Source organism: Sander vitreus, chromosome 13, assembly GCF_031162955.1.
Source record: "Sander vitreus isolate 19-12246 chromosome 13, sanVit1, whole genome shotgun sequence".
NCBI classification, from domain to species: Eukaryota; Metazoa; Chordata; class Actinopteri; order Perciformes; family Percidae; genus Sander; species Sander vitreus.
This window is the reverse complement of record NC_135867.1, coordinates 8,963,421-8,988,004: the sequence shown is the minus strand read 5'-3', so window position 1 is coordinate 8,988,004 and position 24,584 is coordinate 8,963,421. Positions and strand designations below refer to the sequence as shown.

At 39.3% G+C, this 24,584-nt stretch overlaps 1 protein-coding gene across 1 annotated transcript in view; it reads right to left on the bottom strand.

Moving 5' to 3' along the window:
• fstl4 (follistatin-like 4) overlaps positions 1–24,584 on the bottom strand; it is a 206,017-nt gene that overhangs the window by 56,156 nt on the left and 125,277 nt on the right. The window contains exons 4-5 of the mRNA XM_078266348.1: positions 18,973–19,163; positions 15,249–15,369 (exon numbers count right to left, since the gene is read on the bottom strand). Coding sequence (XP_078122474.1) covers positions 15,249–15,369; positions 18,973–19,163 — 312 coding nt within the window. The remainder of the gene's footprint in view (positions 1–15,248; positions 15,370–18,972; positions 19,164–24,584) is intronic.

Below are 24,584 nucleotides of genomic sequence, written 5' to 3'. Positions count from 1 at the left end.
CTTCTGATGCTGTCAATGCACTTTCAAGGTCTACTAAACTAAAAACTGTCTTTGGAAATTCTTTGAAAGCCACTAAATGAGATCAGGAAGGCTCTGGCTTACTGTATGGAAACCGTAAGAAAACCAATCGAAACAGGTTTCATTTAGTTTGGTTTTCCATGAAATCACCTTTAACTCAAAGGATCTTACACACAAGTGTTCTGTTGTCACTTCAGATCCATCTCAATGTCAAAGACGGTATGCATAATTAATATCAATAAAAAATGTCATCAGTAAATCTTTGCTTTTTGCAGTTTATTTGTGCTTGGTGTTGTGTCGCACAGCTGTTTTTTTGTGGATTCATTTCCCTACAAATTACACATTTGGATACCTGCAGTGTGCCACAGATGTGAATATAAATTACTGGCTTTCATTATAGCATCTGGAACCTTAGTGATCAAGATAAACATGACTAAAAGGCCTACCTGCATGCTTTTTGGAGTGCAAAATGTACTAAATTACCTAAATTCACAACAGCCCAAAGCTGCCAAACTCTTGTAACTCTTGTACCCTTCATCCTTCATCTTCCCCTCCCAGTACCAGCTTTGTGTTTCAGCCTTACCCACTCCTCTCTTCATCCTCACTTCTACCTTCCTCTGTCCTTGTCATCTCTCATACCCTCCACATCTCCCCCCACAGTCTTTACTGCTGCACCAAACTACACATGCAACTGTGTATTACCTACTCTTGTCTTCTCCTCCCTTTTCGCGCCACCCTCCTTCTCTTCCTCAGAGTCCCTGATTACTCCTTACCCTGTTGCCTCACCCCAGCACTGTCGTCCTCTTTACCTTGACAAACATGTGGAAACATTATGTCATTATGCATCACCTGCTCTTTTAAATCCATTCCATCTCTCTGTCTGTCTCCTTTCTCCACACTTTTGGCCCCCTCCCAAATCCCTTTCTCTCCTTCCTCCCTGGTAAACACATGAAAACAGACAGCATCAACAGGATACCATGAGAGTCTTTTTGCATCTCCTCCGCATTTGTAGTCCTTATTATGATGAAACACAGTTTCATCCTCTTGAATATGGAGGAACTAAAATGAATAGCCCCTAAGGTGTTTGTTTGGGTTTTGGATGTGTGCTATTGAGCTATTTGCAAAATAAGCTTTTCAGCTGGGAGCCACCACATCTACTCACTTGTACTCTCTCATTCTTTTCCTCCTTTACCCAGTTCCACTCTTTTTCAACCTGTTATGAGATCTGAGTGTTTGTTATCTTGTTTGTCTAGTTCAGCTTAGTGAAGTCAGGGCTGGCCTCTGTTCAGTTCCACCGTACAAACAGTGGAGAAAACAACTCCTATTAAAACATAACCATATCACTATAACCAAGCCATCTGGACCAACTCGCTGATGATTTACACAGAACAGATGTTTGCCCGAAGAAAACAACACTCTGAGTGTATCTATGGGAAACATTTCTTACTTTCTCACACAGAAATGTTGCAATGGCAGCATACCCAAAACAACTGAGGTTATACAGCCATAACGGATTATGTGGTTGTTCTCTAACCTTGTTGGGTTGTTTTTTGTTTTTATGAATCTGCAGCTATATTCTTTTTTCCCCTTTTGCTTTCCATTTTTCTGCTGTGTTTATCTCCTTTGTTCTGAGAGAACATTTTCAAAGCTGATGAAGGTGAATGCTGGAGGGGATTTTGTTGAGGAGATGAGAGAAGAAAAAGGAGGAACTGTACCACTCACATTCAAGCACACACACACACACACACACACACACACACACACACACACACGCACACGCACACGCACACACACACACACACACACACACAGAAGCAAACTCACATCCATATGGACACACACTTGTTTGAAATTGCAATAAGAAAAAAAAAGGGAGAAAGGGGGGATTGTTCCACCAAAGAGGCAAGAGAAAGAGCAAATCAATGGAGGCATGATAATGAATTATTTCCACGCCAGAGAGGGAGTTAGAGGAGAGAGATAAAAGCAGACCACATGCTGCGCCACTAACAGCCTGGGGGCTGCTGCCTGTGAATTATTGCTGCCCTCGGGACCAGTCGGTTGCAAAGGAAAGAGGAAGGGGAAAAATAGAAATAAGAAAACTGCAAAGAGATGGGGACCAGAAAAGAAATGTCGGAAAGGGGAATAGGTCAAAGCAAAGCCCCTTGAGTCACTGCAAAGCATGGATGTATTGCTAATTAGAGACGTAAAGATGAAATTAAAGTGGTGGAAATGAAAGGATAGATAGATGAGGCTAATGGAGAAGCAGGGGTATGGGGGGCAGTGTTGGATGGGATTATTCAGCATGTGTTATTATGAGAGATATTAGATATCTGGTGAAACAGTAAGCGTGTCACCAATGAGAAGTCATGTCTTAATGAGCCTTATATGATGTTCCAGATGTACCGTGACATTTTCCCCCATTACAAAATGATCTACACTTAGAAGGCCCAGATTACTCAGCTACTGTGAGTCTTAGGGACGAATTAATTACAAGTGCAAATTGTACTTTATTGCACCATGTTTAACATACCCAAGGCAGACATTTGTCTAACTCCTCTCTTTGTTCTTCCTCAACAAAGACATCCTGCTGAGATTGTCCCAATTTAAGTGCTTGATTCAGATTAAGCCTTTACAACTTAATAAAAAAGTTGTGGGAAGTATATCAATATATACTTGAGATATTTAAACACAATGTTGGTGACTAAAAATGGGATACATTAAGACCCAATCCGTGGATACAATCTGCTTGTTTAATGTTACCAAACTTCTTATTTAATTAATATACTTTTTAAAAGGGAACATTTGTCTGCAACTGTTACAGTTTCATACATCATTCATCTGTGACGTTAAATACTTTTTGCTTTACTCGCTGTTGTAATTTAGATTAAAGGTGCACTGACTTTGCTTCAACTTGCTTCATCTACTTCGTTTATTAATTCACTGTTTCCTAAAATTTGTTTTAATATCCCTCAGAGAACATGGCTAAATTCAATACATTCAGCTGTTGTTTTTTAAGTCTAGGTGGAGAGAACAAACACAATAGTGCAGTAAGAGCAACAGAAGTAAGTACGTTTTACCAATTGAACAGATTATCAGGCTTTAATTGCCCCCCTGATTGTATTTGGTTTTGTTAGGCTGACACAAAAACCTTTACTTTAATGTTGAAGTTTTAGACAGCTAGTTAGTTTGTTTTTTTCTGCTATAAAACTCAAAATGTTAAGTCTAAAGAAGTTGACCATGCAACAACAGAATGAGAAATCACACCTTTAAAAGGCAAGGTACATCACCAGAAGTGTTTCATTTCTTACTAAAATGATGTGTTTAAGGAGTATTTTCAGTACCTGCGATTTTTGTGTAATTGGTCACTGGGAGAGCTCTCTCTGTATTACATGCTAATTAACAGATCCATATTAGCCCTAGTACAAACAAGTGTATGTATTAGTTAGTAGGGTGGTAGTGTGGTTTGAGATATTGCCCCCTCACAGGTTTGGCTGATGTATGTCTAGCAGTAGCTATTTTCAAAAGTTAATGAGTAAGACTTTGAATCACTGACTGCTAACAAACAATGAGCAGCTGGTCCGGGCTGCTCATACATGTGGCTGTGAAAAAATGTAGCTATTTCATGTATTGTGGAATGGTCTGTGAGAGCTGTGTGGAGGCAATCCCAGCCCACTGTTCTTTTCAGTAATTTGAGTAAAGCCCCATTAACGACTCTATATTTCTTGTTTTATTTTATTTTTATTTTTTTTAAGTTGTCAGTAAACTTTAAAAAAACAAGGAATAATAATAATAATAATAATAATAATAATAATAATAATACATTTTATTTATGGGCGCCTTTCATAGTACTCAAGGTCACCTTACAGTTAAAACAAGGAAAAATACAGTTAAAAAGGCAAATATAATTAAATTAAAACAAACATGTAAACTACATGTAGGAAAATGAGTTCATTTATTTACTTGCGAGAGTTAGATGAGAAGTTTGATATTGCTGTGCGTTACCACTAAGCACAGAGATGGAGCCAGAGGGGATTAGCTCAACTCTGAGTTTCTGCTGGTTGCCTGGCAACCTCACAGTGATGACAAGATGTCAGGGAGTAACTGCCCTGTAATTCCACGTACAATTACATATGTTGTGTTTACATTTCTGTTTGTGTACAAATTAAACAAACACGTATTATTATTATTCATTAATAAGCTTTAGAGGTAATAGGTATACTTTTTTTTTTACTTTAGAGTGAACCAGGCTGGCTGTAACCCCTGCTACCAAGTCTTTATGCTAAGCTAAATTAATCGCCTCCTTTCACCAGCTCCATACTGAATGCACAGACATGAGAGTGGCATTGATCTCCTCCTCTAACTCATGGAAAGCAAGCAAATAAGCGTGTTTCCCAAAATATTGCTTTACTAATATAAAAACCCAAGGACTAATATATTTTTTCCACGTTAACTGAGACTAAGACTCCAATAATGACTGCAACAAAGTAAACCTTTCCTCTGCGGTTTCTGTGACTACACCCAGACATACTACACTTTGTTGCACACACAATAAGTCTAGTGTGACAGAAGTTTACAAAGCATGGATGTCTCAGTTGAGGGTTTCACTTAAAAGTGCTTCATAGTGCCTATGATGCTGCACACGTTAAGTGTATTTGTAATATAAAATACATTTATGGCCCACTGTCTCTTGATATCCTTTAAGGAGCACTTACGGTTTTTCATCTAGATGAAGGCAGTAAATCAGTGCTTCGTTGCTTATCAAGGGCTTCAACAGACACTGTCCGAATGTCCTCTTATCTTTTCATTTTTGCTTTCCCTTTCCTTATATGTTTCCCCCTTGTATGTACTCAAGATTTCCATCTGACTGCAGTGTTTACCCTCCAGGATAATACAGTCTATATCTCACACCACACTAATACATCATCAGTTGTTGATTGTGTGCATGGTTCATATGGCTTAGTTTAACTCTTCTTTACCATCACTGTTCTGTACCTCCTCTCCTCTACTTCAGGGAATTAGATGGATCAGCTAAGTGTTGTACTAAATGAATGATTCAGACATTAAAGAGACAGCCACAGTTGCCATGATGACTCACTGGGCATCTCACTATTGTATTGTAATGGAAAATGTTATTTTAACAGAATAGTTTAATATCCCACAAGATTCTCTTATATATTCTACAAGATGTTCTTATATTCTTTAATTTTGTGTAGATTCTAGGACTCCAAGGAGAAGCAGCTGACATCGTAAACCTTGAGCCTAGTTGAAGCTATTCTTTGTTTAAAGACCTCAGTCTCTCTATTTTAGCAGATAAGGGTGAAGAGGGCCATAACATTTTGAACTGTGTCTCCTTCTGTCTTCTGAGCTAAACGGGTGTTTAGGCTAAAGTTAGGAACAGGAGCAGAAGGGAAGGTTGTAAAAGGATTTGACTGTTTATGGTGTTTTTTCAACTGTTGGCCTGCTAAAGATATCTTGAGAGGGGTGGCTTTAACTGAGTTTCTACTTAAAGATGTGCTGAACTTTGTTTCAGCAGAAGACCCTTTCAGATGTGCTATGGTACCATGGTTTTCTCTGCATTTGTAAATGTAAATAAATACTCAAAGACCAAACTTTGGTTTAATTCAAATCATCCTTATTTGTTTTATCATCGTGTTTTTGATACGCACTCCTGCTGCTAACGAGAAAACCTTCCACTACAGTATTTAGAACCAATGTCTGGATGACCACTGGCTGTAAGGTGTTATGTGAGTATGTGAAATGCATGCATACATAAGTGAGTACATAAGTGCCTGTATTTGTGAGGTAATTATGCAGTACTGGCAAGATATGTTTAACAGGAAGTGGCTAAACATAAATGATGAAAGCTGAGAGATGAAGCCATAACAGATATATCATAATACAGTTTTTCAATTATAAGTAACAATCCAATATATCAGCATATAAAATAAGTGTACATTGTGCCACTTTCTATTGATTGATGTTACCTTAAATAAATTCAAACTATATCTAGTCCATGAAAACTGTTTATTTGCTGCTTTCAACAGATGGCAAAAAAACTGTTCATTTTGATTGGTTCTTTTTCACTTTCTCTGATCGAAAATAGCTTTACTTTTATTTCCTTTAAAACAATAATGCAAACAATGCTGCCCCTCTGATCCAACTGACTAAAAACTGCCCAACTGATATGTTACTGGTTTGCAGTTTGCTTTATGTGCCATCAGAATATCTCATTTCCACAGGAAATCGATCTAGTTAAAGATGCGAGATACTGTTAATATGCCGTTTCATTACAACTGTGATGAGCATAGGTCAATTCCAATACCAGAGGCAAACCAACCATATATCACATGAAACATGGGGCACTTAATTTAACAACAAACAGCAGTACACTTTATCAGATATACAACATTTGTCCCTTACCTGTTACTGCAACTACCTGACACTGGGTAATTACCCAGGAGCAGAGACGACACTGGTGGCAGGAAGCCCCATACACACACACACACGCACGCACATACACACACACACACGCACACAAACACACACGCACGCACGCACACGCAGGCAATTAGCTGTAAAGGTCCATTGAACAGCAATGAGGCATCAGACACTAGCTAGGGGAGAGTGGGCAGGGGAGAGAAAAGGAAATGAAAATAAAGGAAAATGAAAAGTAAAAAGAGTCGACTGAGGAAATGTTACTGTGTGGGTGCAGAAGGAACCTCCAAGACCGCCAGTTCAAGTCACTTTGTTGTTAAGAACTTAGCTGGAGGTCTCTCACCCACTTGGCTGTCAGAGAACGACAGGCTCCCCTTGTAAAAGCGATATCTGATCTCAGCAAGATCATTTGTGCAGATTAAGGGCAAACTTGAGAAACATGAAAGATCAAACCTTGACGGGAGCTGCTAGGCAGCAAGCATCAGGGCTTTCTTAGAGCTTCATTGGATACATGCAAGGTATAAAATGGAGACAGAGCCCAACGGGAATAATATTTATCCTGCTGCACCAGCTGCATTTCTGCATTGTGCGTAACGCGCAGTGTTCAAATGAAATATTTCAAATATGATTTCAGTTTTTCTGCAAGTGTGTTGCTGAAATGACAACCCTGTCTTCTACAAATGTATGTACAAATATGCAGCTAATTTGCAACAGTAACCACATTTTTGGACTAAACGGAATGCCATCCGGATTTCTGGTGCAGGTGCAGTAAGTAAGCCTTATAAAACTTTTGCTAAAACTGACCCTATGTTCGAGGAGAACTACATGAAGCAGGTAATTTAAAAAAAAATCTGGCTCCTCTGGCACCACCTCTGGCTACAGCCTTTGCAAAAATCCACAGCTCCCTGTTCAGATGCACCAATCAGGGCCGGGGGGTTGTCTAACTGTGTGTCAACAGGGCCGGATTAACAATTTCATGTGCCCTGGGCAACAAGACTTAAGGGCAAAGCCCCCCCCCGCCCCAAAGCAACAATCGCAAAGTCGCTATCATCAAGAGCATATAGCCCATACTTCTATACTAACAAGTCAGGCTTCTGCATGGCTCAGTGGAGATGTATGTATGTACAATAGCCTCAGTGCATTCAAGAGACGGAACAGATGCACAAATGTTTAACCCAACTTTTTACAATGAATCTTTCACAGAACTTGGTGACTACAGAGTAATTATTAAATGTTTCAATATATAGCCAATCAATTATCTTTTGACTGCAACAGTGAAATAAAGCAGACAGCTAGGGAAGCTTTAACTTAAAACCATTATTCTCTATTATTTCTAAAATGCTAAAATGTGAAATTATCACATCATCATCATGAAGTAGGCAATTAGTGTGTATGGAATAAACGTAAACCATTGGCTACACTGTTGCATGTAGTTCAAAGTCAAGATCATGCTTATTGTTTCACAATCGACTATATCAACATTTTATGTTGATGCACTCCTATATATTCTTATTATTTTAACAAATGGGCCTTACAACTGGCCTTTTCCTCCCTGTTATCTTCATCCTCCTGACCTGATCACTCTCTGCCTCTGTCCCTCTCTCTGAATCTGCAGCCTCCTCTTCATCCCTCACAGTCAAGTCTTCCTTTTCCTTTTCTCTTTCACTTATTTCTGCATCTCCTTCTATGGCCTTCTCCTGATCTGACCCGCCTGGCCTCTGGTTTACTGCCTTCTCCTTCATTTCCCTCCTTCTCTTACTTCTGTGTACTACTCAGAATTTGAATACAAATGATCGGTCTCAGCAAGCACTGTGTAGTGTGTTGAAACGTAACGCCACCGAAATGGCGACCCTCTGTAAACGTTATGAATTCAAACATGCCAGTTTGTAATATTTTGTATTATGCTGTTCTTGTCTTTACTAATATCAAAACTAATCAAAGGACTGAAACTCTTACAAATCACAAGGGAGCGATTTGACTTTTGGCTAACGTAATAGGAGCGCTGTTGATGCTGACTCGCCTTTAGCATACATATTACATTCGTTACAAATTTTACTTTAAATTAAACGTGTGTTTAAACTTCACCTGGGGAAACTGACTTCACTTTCAGAGGCTCGGGGGTGCAGCTCAGTTGTTCCAGTCTTTGCCGGGATGCAGTGCCACCACACCACAGCAGACTCGCTGTGACAGACCGTGGTAAAGAAGTTGGCTTTATATTGCACGTTGGATATTCGACACATTCAAAAAATCTATTATGATGACCTTCCAATATAAAACCAACTTTACCACGGTCTGTGACAGCTTGTCCTCGCTGGCTGCGCAGGAAGCTACAGACACTGTTTTTGACAGTGATTAATACTGTTTTGAAAGTGAGGACTGCGTTTATAATGTGATCTAACATAATATTTGACAGAGCCCAGGGCCCCTTAGATGTCCTGTGCCCCTGGGCAAGTGACCAGTGCCCTAAACAAGTTCCTGCCCGAGGTTATTTTGCAGAGCACCATTGCTCAGACCGTCCCTTAACGATTGGTTTAAAGAAATGCCAATAAACCAGAGCACGTTTTTTCTCCCATCCCAGAATGCTGCGTGGACTAGCCAGTCCCTCCTCCCCAGCAGTGTGGAGGTGGGTCTGGCAATGCAAGACTACAGTTCCATAAATGCAAAGATTTGCTTGCTTTTCTATGTTAATTTTTGATGGCTGTGCCTCTGACTTTGTGTTAAGCATTACGGTGCACCTCGAGAAACTGTATTGGCGCCATTCCATTTCACTCCCTTCACCTCTTCCGGTTCACATCCGGTTCCTGCCACCTCCAAAAGTTTTCCAATGACTTCTCAGGAGCACTATAGAGGACTGATAAGAGAGCTTTGTCGCATGGTGCAACAACAATCACCTGAAGCTCAATATCAGCAGGACCAAAGAGCTGGCATTGGACTACCAGAGAAACAGGAGGTCCTGGTTACCATCCAGGGAGATGACGTGGAGAGGGTGGACTCATATACTGGTACCTTGGCGTCCAAATCAACAAAAAGCCAGCTCTGTGGTCAGGCTGGAACTGGATAGTCTAGAATCAGTGGCAGAGAGGAGGATGAAGGACAAAATCAAAGCCATCTTGGATAACCCCTCTCATGCTCTCCATGACAAGCTGTGGCAGATGGGCAGCTCATTCAGCCACTGCATCATCCGACTCAGGTCCAAAACTGAGTGCTTCAGGCGCTCCTTTGTGCCCACTCCCATCAGATTATACAACAGCAGTGGAAACCACAGACTGCCATCACTCTGAAAATTAATGATTTAAATAGAAAGAAAAACAACTCATAGTCGTGGATACATTTGATGATTCAGACATTTCCAGATGTTATAGAGCCATGCTTCATTTTAAACAAAAGTGTACTACTCAGCATTTCTATGTACAGTAGTTTCATGTAATGTTGCCCTTATAAAAATGCAAATTTTTTTACATGTAAAATCCCAATTCCATGTGTGATTTTCAAGTGATTATTTATTCATATCGCATGAGATAAATTCACATATAACCCCTATGTGGTTTTAAAGACACACATCTTAGTACAGTACATTTGCACAAAAACACACAACTACACCATGTACAAACACAAGCAAACTCTTTCAGACACACACACACACACACACACACACACACACACACACACACACACACACACACACACACACACACACACACACACACACACACACACACACACACACACACACTCAACACCATCAACATTATCCAGAACACCAGATGCGCCACTCAAAAATAATTACTCCTTCAATAGCTTGTTTTATTGATCCCAACCCATTTCTTCAACTGCTTGTTAAACATAAAATGTATTGAGAAACACGGCCCAGAACCCTGCAGGCAGGCCTGTAACCTGTAGGTAGATAAATACACATACACACCTGTATACCTCCTTCTCTTCAAACAACATACCTGTTGACCTTTATCCGACACTGGCTGCTCTTTGTCTCTCACTAGCAGACCAATTAAAACCATCTCATTTACTTTCCTCTATTTCCACTTTCTCTCATTTCTCCTGCTGGCCATTCCCCTCCAGAGAGGCAGAAAAATATCTTCTCCCTTCTTCCACCACTGGCTTTTATCTCATCTTCCTCTATTTCATTCCCTCCTCCTCCTCTTTCCTGACCATGCTACTTCACTCTCTTGATTAATCAGACCTGCTGAGTGACCCGGCCAGTGCAGCCTAGCATCTGCATATAATTCCACTATTAATAGGACTCATGGAAAACAAATAAGACTCACAGTGGGGGGGGGGGGGAGAGAGATAAAGAAAACAATCTTGGAAGGGGAGAACTGCATGTGGGAGAAATATGGAAGAACAGGAACAAGAAAGAACTAGCCTGGTCCTAATTAGAAGCTCACCAGCTGTGTGTTTTTGCAGGTAATTAAAAGCAGGACCACTGGCTCATTGCGCGCACCTTAACAACTAATAGTTCTGTTAACATACACTAACAAGGTCTGCAACTGTATAGTTAGGTGCTCAAGTAAATCACTATTACTCCAATAATCATTGTTAACTCTATAAATCACTCTGATGAGGAAATCAGCAACCTTGACAACCTTAGAGAAAACTTGCAGTTGGAAGATCGGTAACTTCAAGAAAGAATTAGAACCACAAACATTTCAGTAATATTTAGCCTAATAGGAATCTATCAAAAATAAATAACCTAAAATCTTGCCAACGTCTCGACTTTTCTTCTCTTCTCTGTCTTTAAAACTTCCCACCATCTCCCTGCTGTCTTTCTGCTGTCTTCTCACATGTCCTCTCTCTATAGGTGTGTTCCTTTACTCCTCTGTTGCTCTCCCAATTTGCTGGTTTGATGACCCAGAGTCAATCATGAACATTTAGTAAAATAGACAACCAGTGGGCTGGCATTGGAGCACAGCTCTGGGGCATTAGTTTGAATTCATAACCATCATTATTTATTTTTGATCTGCTGCTTTCATGCTGGTTTCTGCAGGATCTGGAGGGTCTCCAACAATCCCAAAGTTTCTGCATCAAAGACAACTTTTGAGGCCACTAGTTTCATAGCGACAAAATTGAAGGGTAACAGCCGATAACAGTGTAGTCACACCTGTGGTACACAACTACTGTAGCAGACAAAATCTCTTCCCAATTCTTCTGAAGAGCCTCTAGAGTGGACACACAGACTAACATATACATATGTTATCTATATGTTATCTATATAACATAAACTGGTATCATATCAGAAAAAAATAACACATGGTTGAACAGCTACAACAGCAGTACTGTGAGCCCATGTGTGCTATAACACGTAATTAAAACTATTCATTCATTCATACAGTCATTTATTCATTCATTCAAGTTTCACATCAGATACAAAAATATAAAAAACAAAACGAGATTCTACTAGTTTGTAATTCCATTTGTCTAGGTATCTTTTCATTTGAATAACTAAATGTTGTAAAATGATACAAACATATCATCGCAATACCACAGAAAGTCAATAAGCAACCCTGAATTATCACCCTGCTCTATGACCAGTGTTTTCCCATTTCTAACTGTATAACCTGTATTGCTTTCCAATGGGACCTGCACCGTCCACCTTGCAGCCATAAGGATGTTTGCCTGATGTGCTAAACATTTATTCAATAAATACACATACACTGTTCAGGACAGTACAACTCCAGATATGGTGTAAAAGCCAATATTATGAAGTCTAGCGCTGATATCTCAGACTTCACATTTACAAGAGGTTACTTGCCATACATAATGCATGCGCAGTCCATGTATCACAGCAGGGCACCTTCATATATACGACACTTGTATCCACAAAGGAGCTCTGACCTTGATATATTATATCTGCAGGCTTGAGACATATCTCAATGCGCCTGCTCACCTATCAGCTTCAGTGCTAATGCACTGTTGTCTTTTACCAAATTGTTAATGTGAATCATCTCGGCTCTGGCATTAGTGCCAACGTCCATGAGGCAAATTCCTGCACATTTATTATTTGTGTAATTACAGTGGTTCTAATAGAGATACAAAGGGCACGTGTACAAGCCTTACACTCCTACACAATGCTGACACTGTAATAAATGTTAGGAAACAGAGCCCTGTGAAACCATACACCAGGACACTACAGAGCTGATTTAAAGTCATTATGCGGTTATCTCTGTCCTGCAATATGCTCTATGGCCAAGAGAAGGTTAATTATTGTCATAGAGCATAGAACAAGAGGTAATTCTCTCTGGGTTTTTTTAATCACTGTAAACCAAATACCATTTGGGTCTGGACTGTTGGTAGGACAAAACAAGCAATCCCAGGATGTTACATTATGTTCTGGAAACTTGTGATGGACATTTGTCACTAATTTCTAACAAAATAAAAGATAATAAAAAAAACTACCAACAACTTAAGAGCAAGGTAGAGCAGGCGCACATATATAGAGGTTTACTCCTCGACGCGGCGGCCTGCGGCCCTTTGCTGCATGTCATTCCTCTTCTCTCTCCCCTTTCATGTTTTCATCTGTCCTGTGGAATTAAAGGCCTAAAATGCCCAGAAAAATAATCTTTAAAATAATCATTGGTTGCAGCTCAAGTAGAATTCAAAATTTAGCGTTATATACTGTGAATTTAATTGTGAAGTCACTTTAGCCCTCTGACAAGCACTATTAAGAAACAATTTATCAATACACGGTTTAGTAGTTAGTACGGTTTAGTAGTAATGTAGGTCATCAGTGTTTTTTTCAAGACTTATGAATTATGAATTAATATGAATTAAACACACCTTAAAGCATTTTGGAATCAATACGTGTAAGTGATACAAATGTTAGTTTTTTCTTCAGTATACTCCAAAGTAGCCTCAAGAGCTGATCTGATAGTGCTAATAACTATTGTAACAGTTGTAAATGAAGGATGAGTCGCTTATTAGGATAGGGAAATCAACTCACCAGTCTCCTGCTGACTCTAGTCTGGCCGGTCAAGGTTTTTCAAATGTCAACCAGTCAAATGATGGGATAACATTTCACTGGAAGTGTACCTTGTACGATTTATGTGACAAATAAAAATGTATTGATAGATTTGGGTGGCAACAGAACAGAGCTTGAGCGGTGTGCTTGTTAGGGTGTATACATTAAATAAAGCAAAGACAACAAAGCGAACATGACAACACAATCACAGTTTCTTAACAGTTAGTTAGAGTTGTCTTTTTGGGTTTTGATTCTTACATCAAAGCCGCAGAAAAGATAGAAAGTATCAACAGAGGAGAACGATGAAAACTAAAGAAGGATTCCTGAGTAAATTTTCTCCAACATATTATAGGGTCTCCAAAACACGGCCAGAGCTTAGATTTCAAATGCATTTCACCTCAGATCAGACAATTGGCCTGACAGTAGAATATCAACCAGGGCAAAATACCTTCTCACATCATTAAAGTCTATTGTTATTAATATTCTTTTTTCCAAGCTGACGACCGTATTGTAAATTTCCACCCTGCTAAACACACCTGTGATTCCTGGCTGGATGCTCTGCTTCCCAGACCGCTCACTGGGGAGAGCATTGACTGAATCCCAGGAACGAACGAACACACACACACACACACACACAACACACACTCACACACACGCACGAACACACACACACAAAATCAACATTATCCAGAACACCAGATGCACCACTCAAAAATAACTACTCCCAATTGGTGTTGCCTTTCTCTAGCCCAATAGTTAACCTTGAGGGTCATCTGATCAATAGCTTGTTTTATTGGTCCCAACCCATTTCTTCAACTGCTTGTCAAACATAAAATGCATTGAGAAACACGGCCCAGAACCCTGCAGGCAGGCCTGTAACCTGTAGGTAGATAAATACCATGCAATGTCTGCTCACTGCCCATCTGGAAGGTGAGGGGAGTGTAACGGAATAATAGCAGGATGGTTCCCACTAAAACCAGTCATTAGGAGGCTAAATTAGTGGTGAGGCTTAATGGACCCGCACAAGCTGAAGGTAGCGCCTTAGAAATGGCCACCTGCCACAGCTAACTGCTGGATTCATCAACTTTACTGGATTTTATCACTGCTTTGGATTCAGATCTAGGTTTATTTTTACTGCAGTTTAATGTGAGATTTGGAAGAGAAAAAGAAGAAAATACAAAGTGTGAGTTTGAAAGAAGCAGTTTCAGCAGGTTGCCATGGCGCATTTTTGATGCTGGTGCTACGGTAAAATTTGTGGTGGTATTGCGATTATTGATCTTAATAAGGTGGAACCTGCCTGTGCTCTCAGCTGCTGCTCAGCCCCCCAAAGGCTATTATGGCTGTTCCAGATGCTATAGTCATGGCTGGGTCTGGGCACATGGGCTAGTGTGCAATTATCAATTTATCTGTGGCTGAAACACTTTTATCCTGATGGCTGCTGTGGAGAGGCTGACTGGATGGGAGGTCATCAGGTTGTAAACAGTGGTAACAGGAAGCTGTGTGTTTTTAGTTGTTAAAAGCATGGGTGACATATGTATTGCAGGGTTTGTCAACTAAACCTAACTAATTAACCACAGAGTGCAAACTGGGCATGTAGCTTAAGCACTAAATGTACATAGGCAGATAGGAGTTAAGTATGTACAATTATAAAGAAATGTAGTGGCAAACTGCACTGTTTTACATTTTTAAAGCAGACAGATTTTAAAGAATGATAGTTTTACAGGATAAAATGGTCTCTGGGACAAATACTTTGTATATAAAATATACTCTGTTTTCTGACAGTAAGGGAAAATGGAAGAAAATAGGAATGATAAAGACTCACGGAAAGCTGTGTAGAACTCATGCAGACTGAGGTGTGCATCGTTGTTGTAGTCGTCATAGCGCAGCAGGTCCTGCATGGTGCACTCCAGCAGGCTGTCCTCCAGGTGCTCTTTCATAGAGATCTACACACAAAAACATGCATGCTCTGTTCAATCATATAGCTGAAGAAAAAAAACTGTGCGTAGAACTTGTGGGAAAGCGAGGTGACATAGGTAACCATCATTCACAGCTACACAATTCTCACACTTTATCATAGCCTTTACTTATCTATTCTCTCTTGCTTTCATTTTTATTCTAAGCTATCTGCTGTGAGATAGAACCACATTATGCACATTCGGTATAAATGTTAATCTGACATTTTTAAAGGGAGAGATACTACACACATTTAAAATGTCAGTGTCATTCTAATAGGGTTGCCATGACATTTTTTTATGAATATAAACAGCTGTGCTCAGTCTGTTTCTTAAAGTACTGAAGTGAAGAATAATAGAATCGGTCTGTAATGAAAACCTCACATTTGCCTACATTCTGCGTTTAACATATTTATTTATTGTATATTATCTAATTGTGACTTTGCTGTTTTCTTTTAGAAAACAATACAACATAATAGTGATTAAACCTACAGTTGAGCCTTCTCATGAAAACTTTCAAAAGTTGCTTTTCCATGTGCTACAAGAAAAGATCATTTGGGTTTCCAGCAGAAGCAGTAGTGATTTGAAATAAATTGCCAACCTGAATACAGTCAACCAAGTGTTTAGAGTGGGATTTTTATTCCCCCAATAATTAGAATAAGACTTCCATCAGATGGAAAATGCCTTATGTACATAAACAACCAACCAACTTTATTCTATTAAAGCTGCTGCTTTTGTAAAGTATTAACTAAGAAAAGTGCAGGACTATCTTTGTCAAAAGATTCCTCGTGCTGGAAAGCTGAATGTCCTTACGGAGGATCATTTTATTAAAGTCAAAATACTTTTAGTCATCTTAAAACAGAGCTTCATTTGTTTAAAAAGGAGAAGAGTGAGGGAGCTGTTTGTGTTCATTTGAATTTGTGAACCATTATATTGACCTAATATTGTTAATTAAGAACGGTACAGTTAGTTGAGGCTTGACTGATTCATATACAGTATTTTTAGCAACATGTGTTGAAAGTGAACTTATAGATGTACTGAGCTTGACTTTTAGAAAACATTTTTTTTTTTTCCTAATGATTATTTTTAGTTAGCCATAGATACTGATTTAGTTTCAGGGTTATTTATAAATGATTTCATTGATTTGGTGATTGTTTGCCTTTGACCTATTTTCTCAGTAGTTCCCGTTTTCTTTCCACCACCTAAACAAAACCTAAATCTCAGGAAGAAAACAGTTCTGAGTCAGCAGTTGAGTTAATAAAGGCAGTGACACACCAACCCGATAATCGGCCGTCGGACAGTCTGGCGAGGTGCTGTCGGCCTTCATTTGGCCGACCTGACATGTTGCGTCAGAGGGCGGGCAGTTGGACTCCATGACTAATCTGATTGGTGGAGTGCTAACTCGGAAATGACGAGCGGGATGAGAGTTCATCCCGCTCGTCATTTCCGAGTTAGCACTCCACTAAGCTAATTTTAAGACTAAGCCTCTCAAAATCTGACGAAAATCTTTTAAACTGACCTTTGTCGATCTGAAATGAAGACAGATTCAGCAACTGCATGGCCTATTTCTCACTTAAAATGTTTTCAGAAACACGTTACGGTGAACTATCTTCGTAAAATTCTGAACGAGCCGCCATTATGCCGGTTGAAAAATCCGGGAGCAGCCAGACCCACGTGACGCGTTCGTCCAATCAGCTGCCGGTTTTCATTTTCTGGGCAACAATACAGATTAGCGCACTTTTTAGACCTCTGGGAGCAGACTGATCAGTCCGACTGCCTTTTATGCCAACAGTCGGCCGTCGAGTTAGTGTGTCAGGGGACTAAGGAGTCTTGCAGGCAGACAGCAAACAAGGCAGGTGTATCGAAAGGTAAAATAGACCAGTGGTAACTCAGTAATAATCTGAGACACGGGATGCTGACTTGTATGACTAGTGATGCTACACTACAAAGCTGTCTTTATTACTTTATTAAGATTCTTTAATTTTAAGAAATGCAATTCAATTATTTTCTGTTACTTTTTTTAAAACGCTAATAAGACTTTCACGACGTGCTGTAAGTTCAAGGTTTAATTCCTTCGGCTATGATTTCAAAGCCTTAAAAAGTAGCCTCCGTGCTTGTTCATCTCCTCCAATTGATTCTACATGGCGCTGCACATGTGACATGGCAGATTAAGGGATGTGACAAACTTTTTCTCCTCTTGCTGCCTACAGCAGACTGCAGTCATGTGTTCACTGACAGACTGATCTGTCCTTAAGCATTTGGTAAAATATTTCAAACCCAAAGTACAGAACTTTACCCTCTAAGACCATCTGTGACAATCGATGGATCCCAAAATGGAGACAGTCTGGATGGATGACTGCAATCTGTCATTCATATGGTTCTTAAAAGCATTATCTCTGTGAAACTGTATTTATGAATTCCTACAGCATAAGAGCGTGATATCTAAAGATTTCCTGGCAACATGTCAGCATTAGTAATTGCCAGCTGTGATTGATCAAAATCATTTGCTTGATGTTTTAGTGCAGCTCTGCCAGAGAGAGATTTTATTATGTTTTTATGCTGCTAGAACTAGGCCAGAAATCACTCATATCTTTTAATTTTAAAAGGGGACAAAGCATTTAGTCATTTACAACTGCAGAGAGATGACAGAAGATTACTTACTGTGGCATTTTTGAGACTACATTTAGTTGCACTTATTAATCTTCAGCTTCTAATAAGCTTGTTTTTCAGTATCATCATATAGCCATTCTCTTTCAATTTCCACGTAATGATAAAAAGCTACAGCACATTTTAAATGTTAGACATTAAGAATGTAAAGCATTTGACAATGTATTAATCCGGTTGCAGTCTGCAGTCAGCAGTGACTCTAACATGGTTCACTACATTCTGGCAGAAGTCGCTGAGATCATAGCATTGGTTGGGAGGAGTCTAATTAACACCCATCTCTGATGCCCATTTCCTGACACCAGATGATGCCCACACTAATTTAATTTTTCTCACCCTCCAAATATCAATGCCAATCCTGTCTAATGTTCCCCCACTGTTACAGACCCTTGTGGGAAGCCCACCTCAGTAAACATTTTTCATTGTTAAACGGGATGATTAAATGTCCCAGCCACGTCACTCACTCTACGTTACAGTTTGACCACATGGTCTTTAACATTCAGTAATAACTCTGGTGAACACAATGAACAAAAATCTGATCAACTGTCTTCCAATGTGAGAAGGGATAGGCTCACATAGTAGCGTGGAGGATCTCAGTAAAACAGGAAAGAATTCTATTTTCAAATAAGTTCAAATAACATTTTTATTTCTAAACGGCAAATGTCTTGGATTAGGTATGAAATCTCTCATACTCTTACACAGTCAATGTAAGATAATAAATGCTCTTATGTTCAGAAAAACTGACAAACATTTATGGTATAGAGCAACCATCCCACAGTCCGACACTCATAGCAAAACCTTTACAGGAAGATATATTCCAGGCACATACCTCCCTTATTCAAATTTATTCTTTCTCAATCAGTCCTAAACATTTGTTTGTCAATCCATACAGCTATCCCATTAATCAGGCCATCTCAGTTTGATGCCCACCTTTTCCAGCTCATCACTGACCAGCCGGCCGTCCTGGTCCACATCCAGGTATTTAAACATGGTGTCCACCAGTGCTCTCTTCTCCTCCATGTTTCTCTGCTGGCTCTGCTCTCCAGATTTCAGCACTTTTGGTTGCATATCCAGCAGCATGCTCTTCAGCCGGTTGTACTCTGACATGGTGCACGCATTGCCTGCAAGAGCAAACACACAGATATGAAAGAAAAGACATTTGATTAACCTCAATTACACAAGCTAAAGCCTTTGGTTTGTAGCTGTAAATTGGATTGAATGTGTTTGTGTGTTTTATAGAGGGAGGGGAAGAAAGAGGGCAAGAGGGATAGATAATGTGTGTATTTGTACATATGCATGTGTGTGTGTGTGTGTGTGTGTGTGTGTGTGTGTGTGTGTGTGTGTGTGTGTGTGTCTGTGTTTACTCATTTAAAAAAATTGTTTTTTGTTTGCATAATTAGTCTGACAGCTTTTTGGTACAGGGGGTCCAATTAATTACAAGTAATCCTTGAATCCACATGAAAACAAAAGGTAAACATCCTCATTTAGACCCTATCAAGCTTCTGTTCCTCCTTTGCTATGAGATTAGAGCCGAGACTGGTCCTCTAGCTCCTGAGTCTCTGTAAGGCTTTGCCAGATGAGGATGTGAAGGGAAATGAGAGACCACAAATTAATCACAGGCCAATGCAATTTATGCAAAACACATCTGTGCCATGCAGTGAGGGAGTTGAGTTTTCCTTTGCTTTTTTCTACAGTGTCCCTCTTCTGCTTTAGTATCACCTGAGTCTGATAACAGCACGAGGAACACTGACAGGATGGTTGGAGGTTGCGAGGCCTACGGACAAGTCAGAAGCATTGTGAGGAGAGCGAAAATGTGAAAAAAACTCTCCCATATGAATAAATCATTAGGTGACGTCCGTGCCCGATCACTGCAGAGCAGGAGACCCCCCTCTGAGAGTACACAGGAATGGATCTTATTCTCTAATCTCCTCTACCAACGCAACAACTATCAAAGCTAATGAATGCAAAACGAGGAAACAGAATGCACCTAAAAGAAAGACTGTTCCTAACTTTTGGTTCACCAACTCTAGTAGCAGTGTGGAGTGCTGGCAAAGCAGATCTACAGTTGTTAGAACTGTCACTGCAGCGAAGTCAACAAGGGTTCAACTAGACTACAGCAGAAAGCAAATATCTCCCGCTGTGGTACTCTATGTTAAAGTGCATATTAAAGATGCACATATGTTCATACTTATGCATATGTAAACACACACACACACACACACACACACACATGGTTTCCTGGTGTGCAAAAGTCTCCTTATCTCATAAAAAAGCTCAGGGTGACCCATGATTAAGTCCTCAATAAGCTCTAAGACTACATGCTCTCCATTCAACTCTCGTGCTTGACCTGACACTGGGACAGCGAGCCGGGCTTTAGTAAAGAAAAAAACGTGACTTGTTTTATTGCACGTACTGCTCTCCATGTATGAAAATTGGCTTTCTCTCCAAAGTCTAAAAACAAAAATAAGTCATCTTGAGACAAACAAAGGGATGGGGATTTGTTTAAACAGCTTGAGACCTTCAGACGGGTGACAGATTTAACTGGGTAATGGGTGTAATGGTTGTTAACTGCCCCCTACATTGGGAGATAATTTTACTGTTTTTAATCTAATTTCACTGTTTTTATTCTAATTCACTGTTTTTATTCTTACTTGCTATATTCTATATTCTCAGAAAGGCTTGCTGCAAAGCAAATCACTCCGCCCAAGTAGCAGAAGTAGCAGAGCTTCGCCTTTCTGAGAATATAGTTCCCAGTTTGTTTACGGTTAGAAGATGGCTGTCTCATGTTACATTGTTTTTTGTACACGCTGTGACTCTACAAATCACAACATGTAAATAGGAACATGTTGGCGTTATTTTGTCACTTATTCGGAGCAGTAGGCTAGTTGGAACCAGTTACCTACAGGTTTTGTGCTAGGCTAAGCTACCGGTGGAACCGTCAGACAGCGTTACAACACGCACGGACACGAGAAGGGTATTACTCTGGGGGTTACGGTGAATAAGCTAAAGTCCCAATAAGTCGGCGTGTTCCTTTAACCCCTAGTTGCTCCAGATGCATTTAACCTCTGACATATGTAGCATTTGGAAGTCGCTTTGGATAAAAGCATCAGCTTCAGCATCAGCATAAATGACATGTAATGTAATGTAAAAGTACATCTATCAAAGTGTTGGTATGTTTTGCTTGGTTGTGGAGGTCAAAACAGCAAGTTATAAAAGGTAGTCATCAATCCAATACATCTCAGTTATCTCCTGTTTATTTCTGGGAGGATTACATGAAATTTGACATGTTTGCACAGTCACACATGAATACACAAGCAAAGACAAAAGCCAAAGAAACACACAATGACACACACAGGTCTCAACAATGGCTAACCTTCTACTTATTACAACACACTTACAAACCCACACAACCAAGACGTGTGTGCACTCTTCTCTGCAAGCAGGCAGTCAAGTCAAGGTCTTGGCTAAATCCCTGTTCAATGTTATTCCTGCAGGAGGAATGAGGCGTGAGAGTGATCAGACATGAGGGATCATCACCTAGCTTTCATCCCTGAACCTTATCTGGAAGGACAGAAACAAATTAACAACCCCACGCTGTTTTACATCTTGTCATATATGGAGAGAACAATCCCCTCTTTGCTCAGACTTACTCTTCCCCTACAACAATTTCTATAGAAAGTGAAAAATATCATGAAAAGGTATTTAAAAGCTAAATCTACTGTCTAAGAAAATAATACTTTAAAAGCCAATTAAGACTTCTGTTAGAGGAGACATAAATAATGCCCTAATGACCTCCTTACCACTCCAGGTACACTTTTTATCCTTTGGCAATGGTGAGAAAGTTATGTTACAAATGTTACAGTGGATGTCACAGTGAATCACACTCTCTTTCTTTGCTGGTGTGAATGTCCTTTGAGTCAGTCTATCTTATACTGCTGAGCGCAGCAGCAGCAGCAGTGGCAGAGAAATATCTGCCTGTATTACAGTGCATCCACCCCTGACTCTAACACTGTTTTATTGTTCTAGAGGGACCAGGACTCTCTTTATTGCCCGTTTGAAATGTTAGCTGCTTAAGTGAGTGATCCGAAGCTGCTTGCACCATGGATGCCCAATGTCCCGGAGACGGAGCTACTCTTTACCACTCAGAGCTTCCTTCAAGCTCACACTTTATAAATGTCAGGCAGGGGGAAACAAACAGAAGGAGGGAGAACCAGAGAAGAAGTCCCTGTCATATCTAAAGGAAATTAATTGTATGAGAGGACAAAAGGTAATTTAGGACATATAATAAATAAATAAAAAATAATATAATAAAGGACATTAAAGAGGTTCAAATCTCTCAATGGTGAAACAATTTTTTTTCATTGTATAATTCTATTACAAAAAAATCTGTAACTTTACAAATGTTGCTCTCTCCAGTAGTGAGAGGTAATGCTGTTACGCTGATGAACAACAACTAACGTGGCTGAGTTTGTGTGAAAACAACTCTGTGTGAAAATGTTATTTTAAAATTAAATTCCCAACATAACATTCTCTAGTTTTTTTATATATATATATATATATATATATATATATATATATATATATATATATATATATATATTAGGGCTGTCAATCGATTAAAACATTTAATCTAATTAATTACATACTCTGTGATTAATTAATCGAAATTAATCGCATACATAATTAACGGTGCCTGAACCGATACTTTTTAAGAAAGTAAAAAAAGAAAAGAAAAAAAAAGGGTACTAAACAACAGTTGGTGACATTAAAGAACGGCTTGTTTATTGCTAAGGCCATATGGTCAAAATTAAATGATTTAATAATAATGTATAACAATAACTTATTTCACTAGTAAATTGCTGTTGAACGACAAAAACAACCACCAGATAGGAAAAGGACATTTACAATAACTTCAAATGCACCATGAGGCTGTAGTTTACCAGTTTCATTGAACGCACCGGCTGTGTTTTTTTTATTTTTTCTTCACCGGCTGTGTTGTTTCTCCGACAGCAGCTGCAGATTGTTACATCCCGGTGTTGAATCCTCTACAGTAAAACACAGTCAAACTTTACACCGTTTAGGGTTAGCTGTCAGCATTTTAACTGTGTTTAATCCAGCTACTAGCTAGCGGTAGGCTAACGTTAGCTGCTGTTGAGTATTGTGTTAACTAGCGTCACATGCAGCGGGGTTTGTGTTTCCTGTAATGTCTGTTTCAGAGCAGCAGAGAGAAGCGCAGACATATCAGTGGCACCAGATTTTCGTCTGTATGCAAACGTCAATATGGAATGGATTAATCTACGTTAATTTTTTTAACGCGTTATTTTTTGACAGCCCTAATAGTTAATTTATTTTGACAGCCCTAATATATATATATATATATATATATATAAAAAGTGTTTATTTAAAGACAATGTGAGCAATACATTGTGAGTAGGAAATACAGTAAGAGGGAAATACTTTGGTACTTTTTCTTTCAAATCGTTAAAAAAAACAAAAATGATGAGCCTTTAAAACATGTAAGAGTCAGGAAAGTTTATGTTTATTTTAATGCATTAAAATCTGAACATGGTATAAAACATTTTTTCTTACTGAAAATCATATGGGTCTGACCCGACAAAAAGGCATTTCTTAATAGCAGAGCATGGTGCAAGTAAGGCATCAAAACTAATTTGTTGCTGGTCTGCTGTAAACTGTTGCTCGCCAGAACAATTTCTTAAGAATCCCAGTAAAGAAATTCAAATGGTACACAGCAGTCATACATCTACTAGAATTCAGATGTGTACTTATTGGATAAGTTCTTGGCCATGGCTAATAGACAGAGGGAGGACAAGGGGAATCAAAGGTACCAATCCATCAGATGATGAAACCTCCCTACAATGCCCTCCAGGATGTAAAAGTGCTCTGTGTTAAATTTATGTCTGCCTGACCTCCTCTGGCTGAAATGATGGGATTATTTACTGCCATGCTGTCTGTGTGCTGCTAATATGCGATGGTGATGGACCTCCCTTACAGATAATTATGAATATGATGGACACTCTTTGCTCCTGAGGGCAGCAAGGTCTAGGAGAGCTGAGCCAATCTGGGAAGGGTGACACAAGTCACAGGAAAACCTCATATTGCATAATCGCTGTTGGCAGCTGTTTTAATCGGCTTACTGTGAGCTTCATTGTCTATCCCGAATTTCTTCTGTGACTGAAAACACTTTAACTTTATCATTTCAATATTTAGCATACTGTATATTCAGTATGTTTAACTTGTAAGGGAAATCCCTGCATGTTACAGTCTTTTGTATGACAAGTGAGAAAGACAAGTCACTGAAAATACTAAAGGTTAATGATTAATAAAATTGCATTACTCTCCAACATTAGCAGGCAATGAGTAAATTCAGATAATGCTGAAACAATTATGATGATCGATCAACTGGTCAAGTGATTTAGAAAGTAGAAATGCCAAACAACTGTCAGTTCAAGTGTGAGGATTTGCGGCTTTATTCTTATTTATATCACTGTACATTTAATACTACTGATTAGGCAAAATAAATT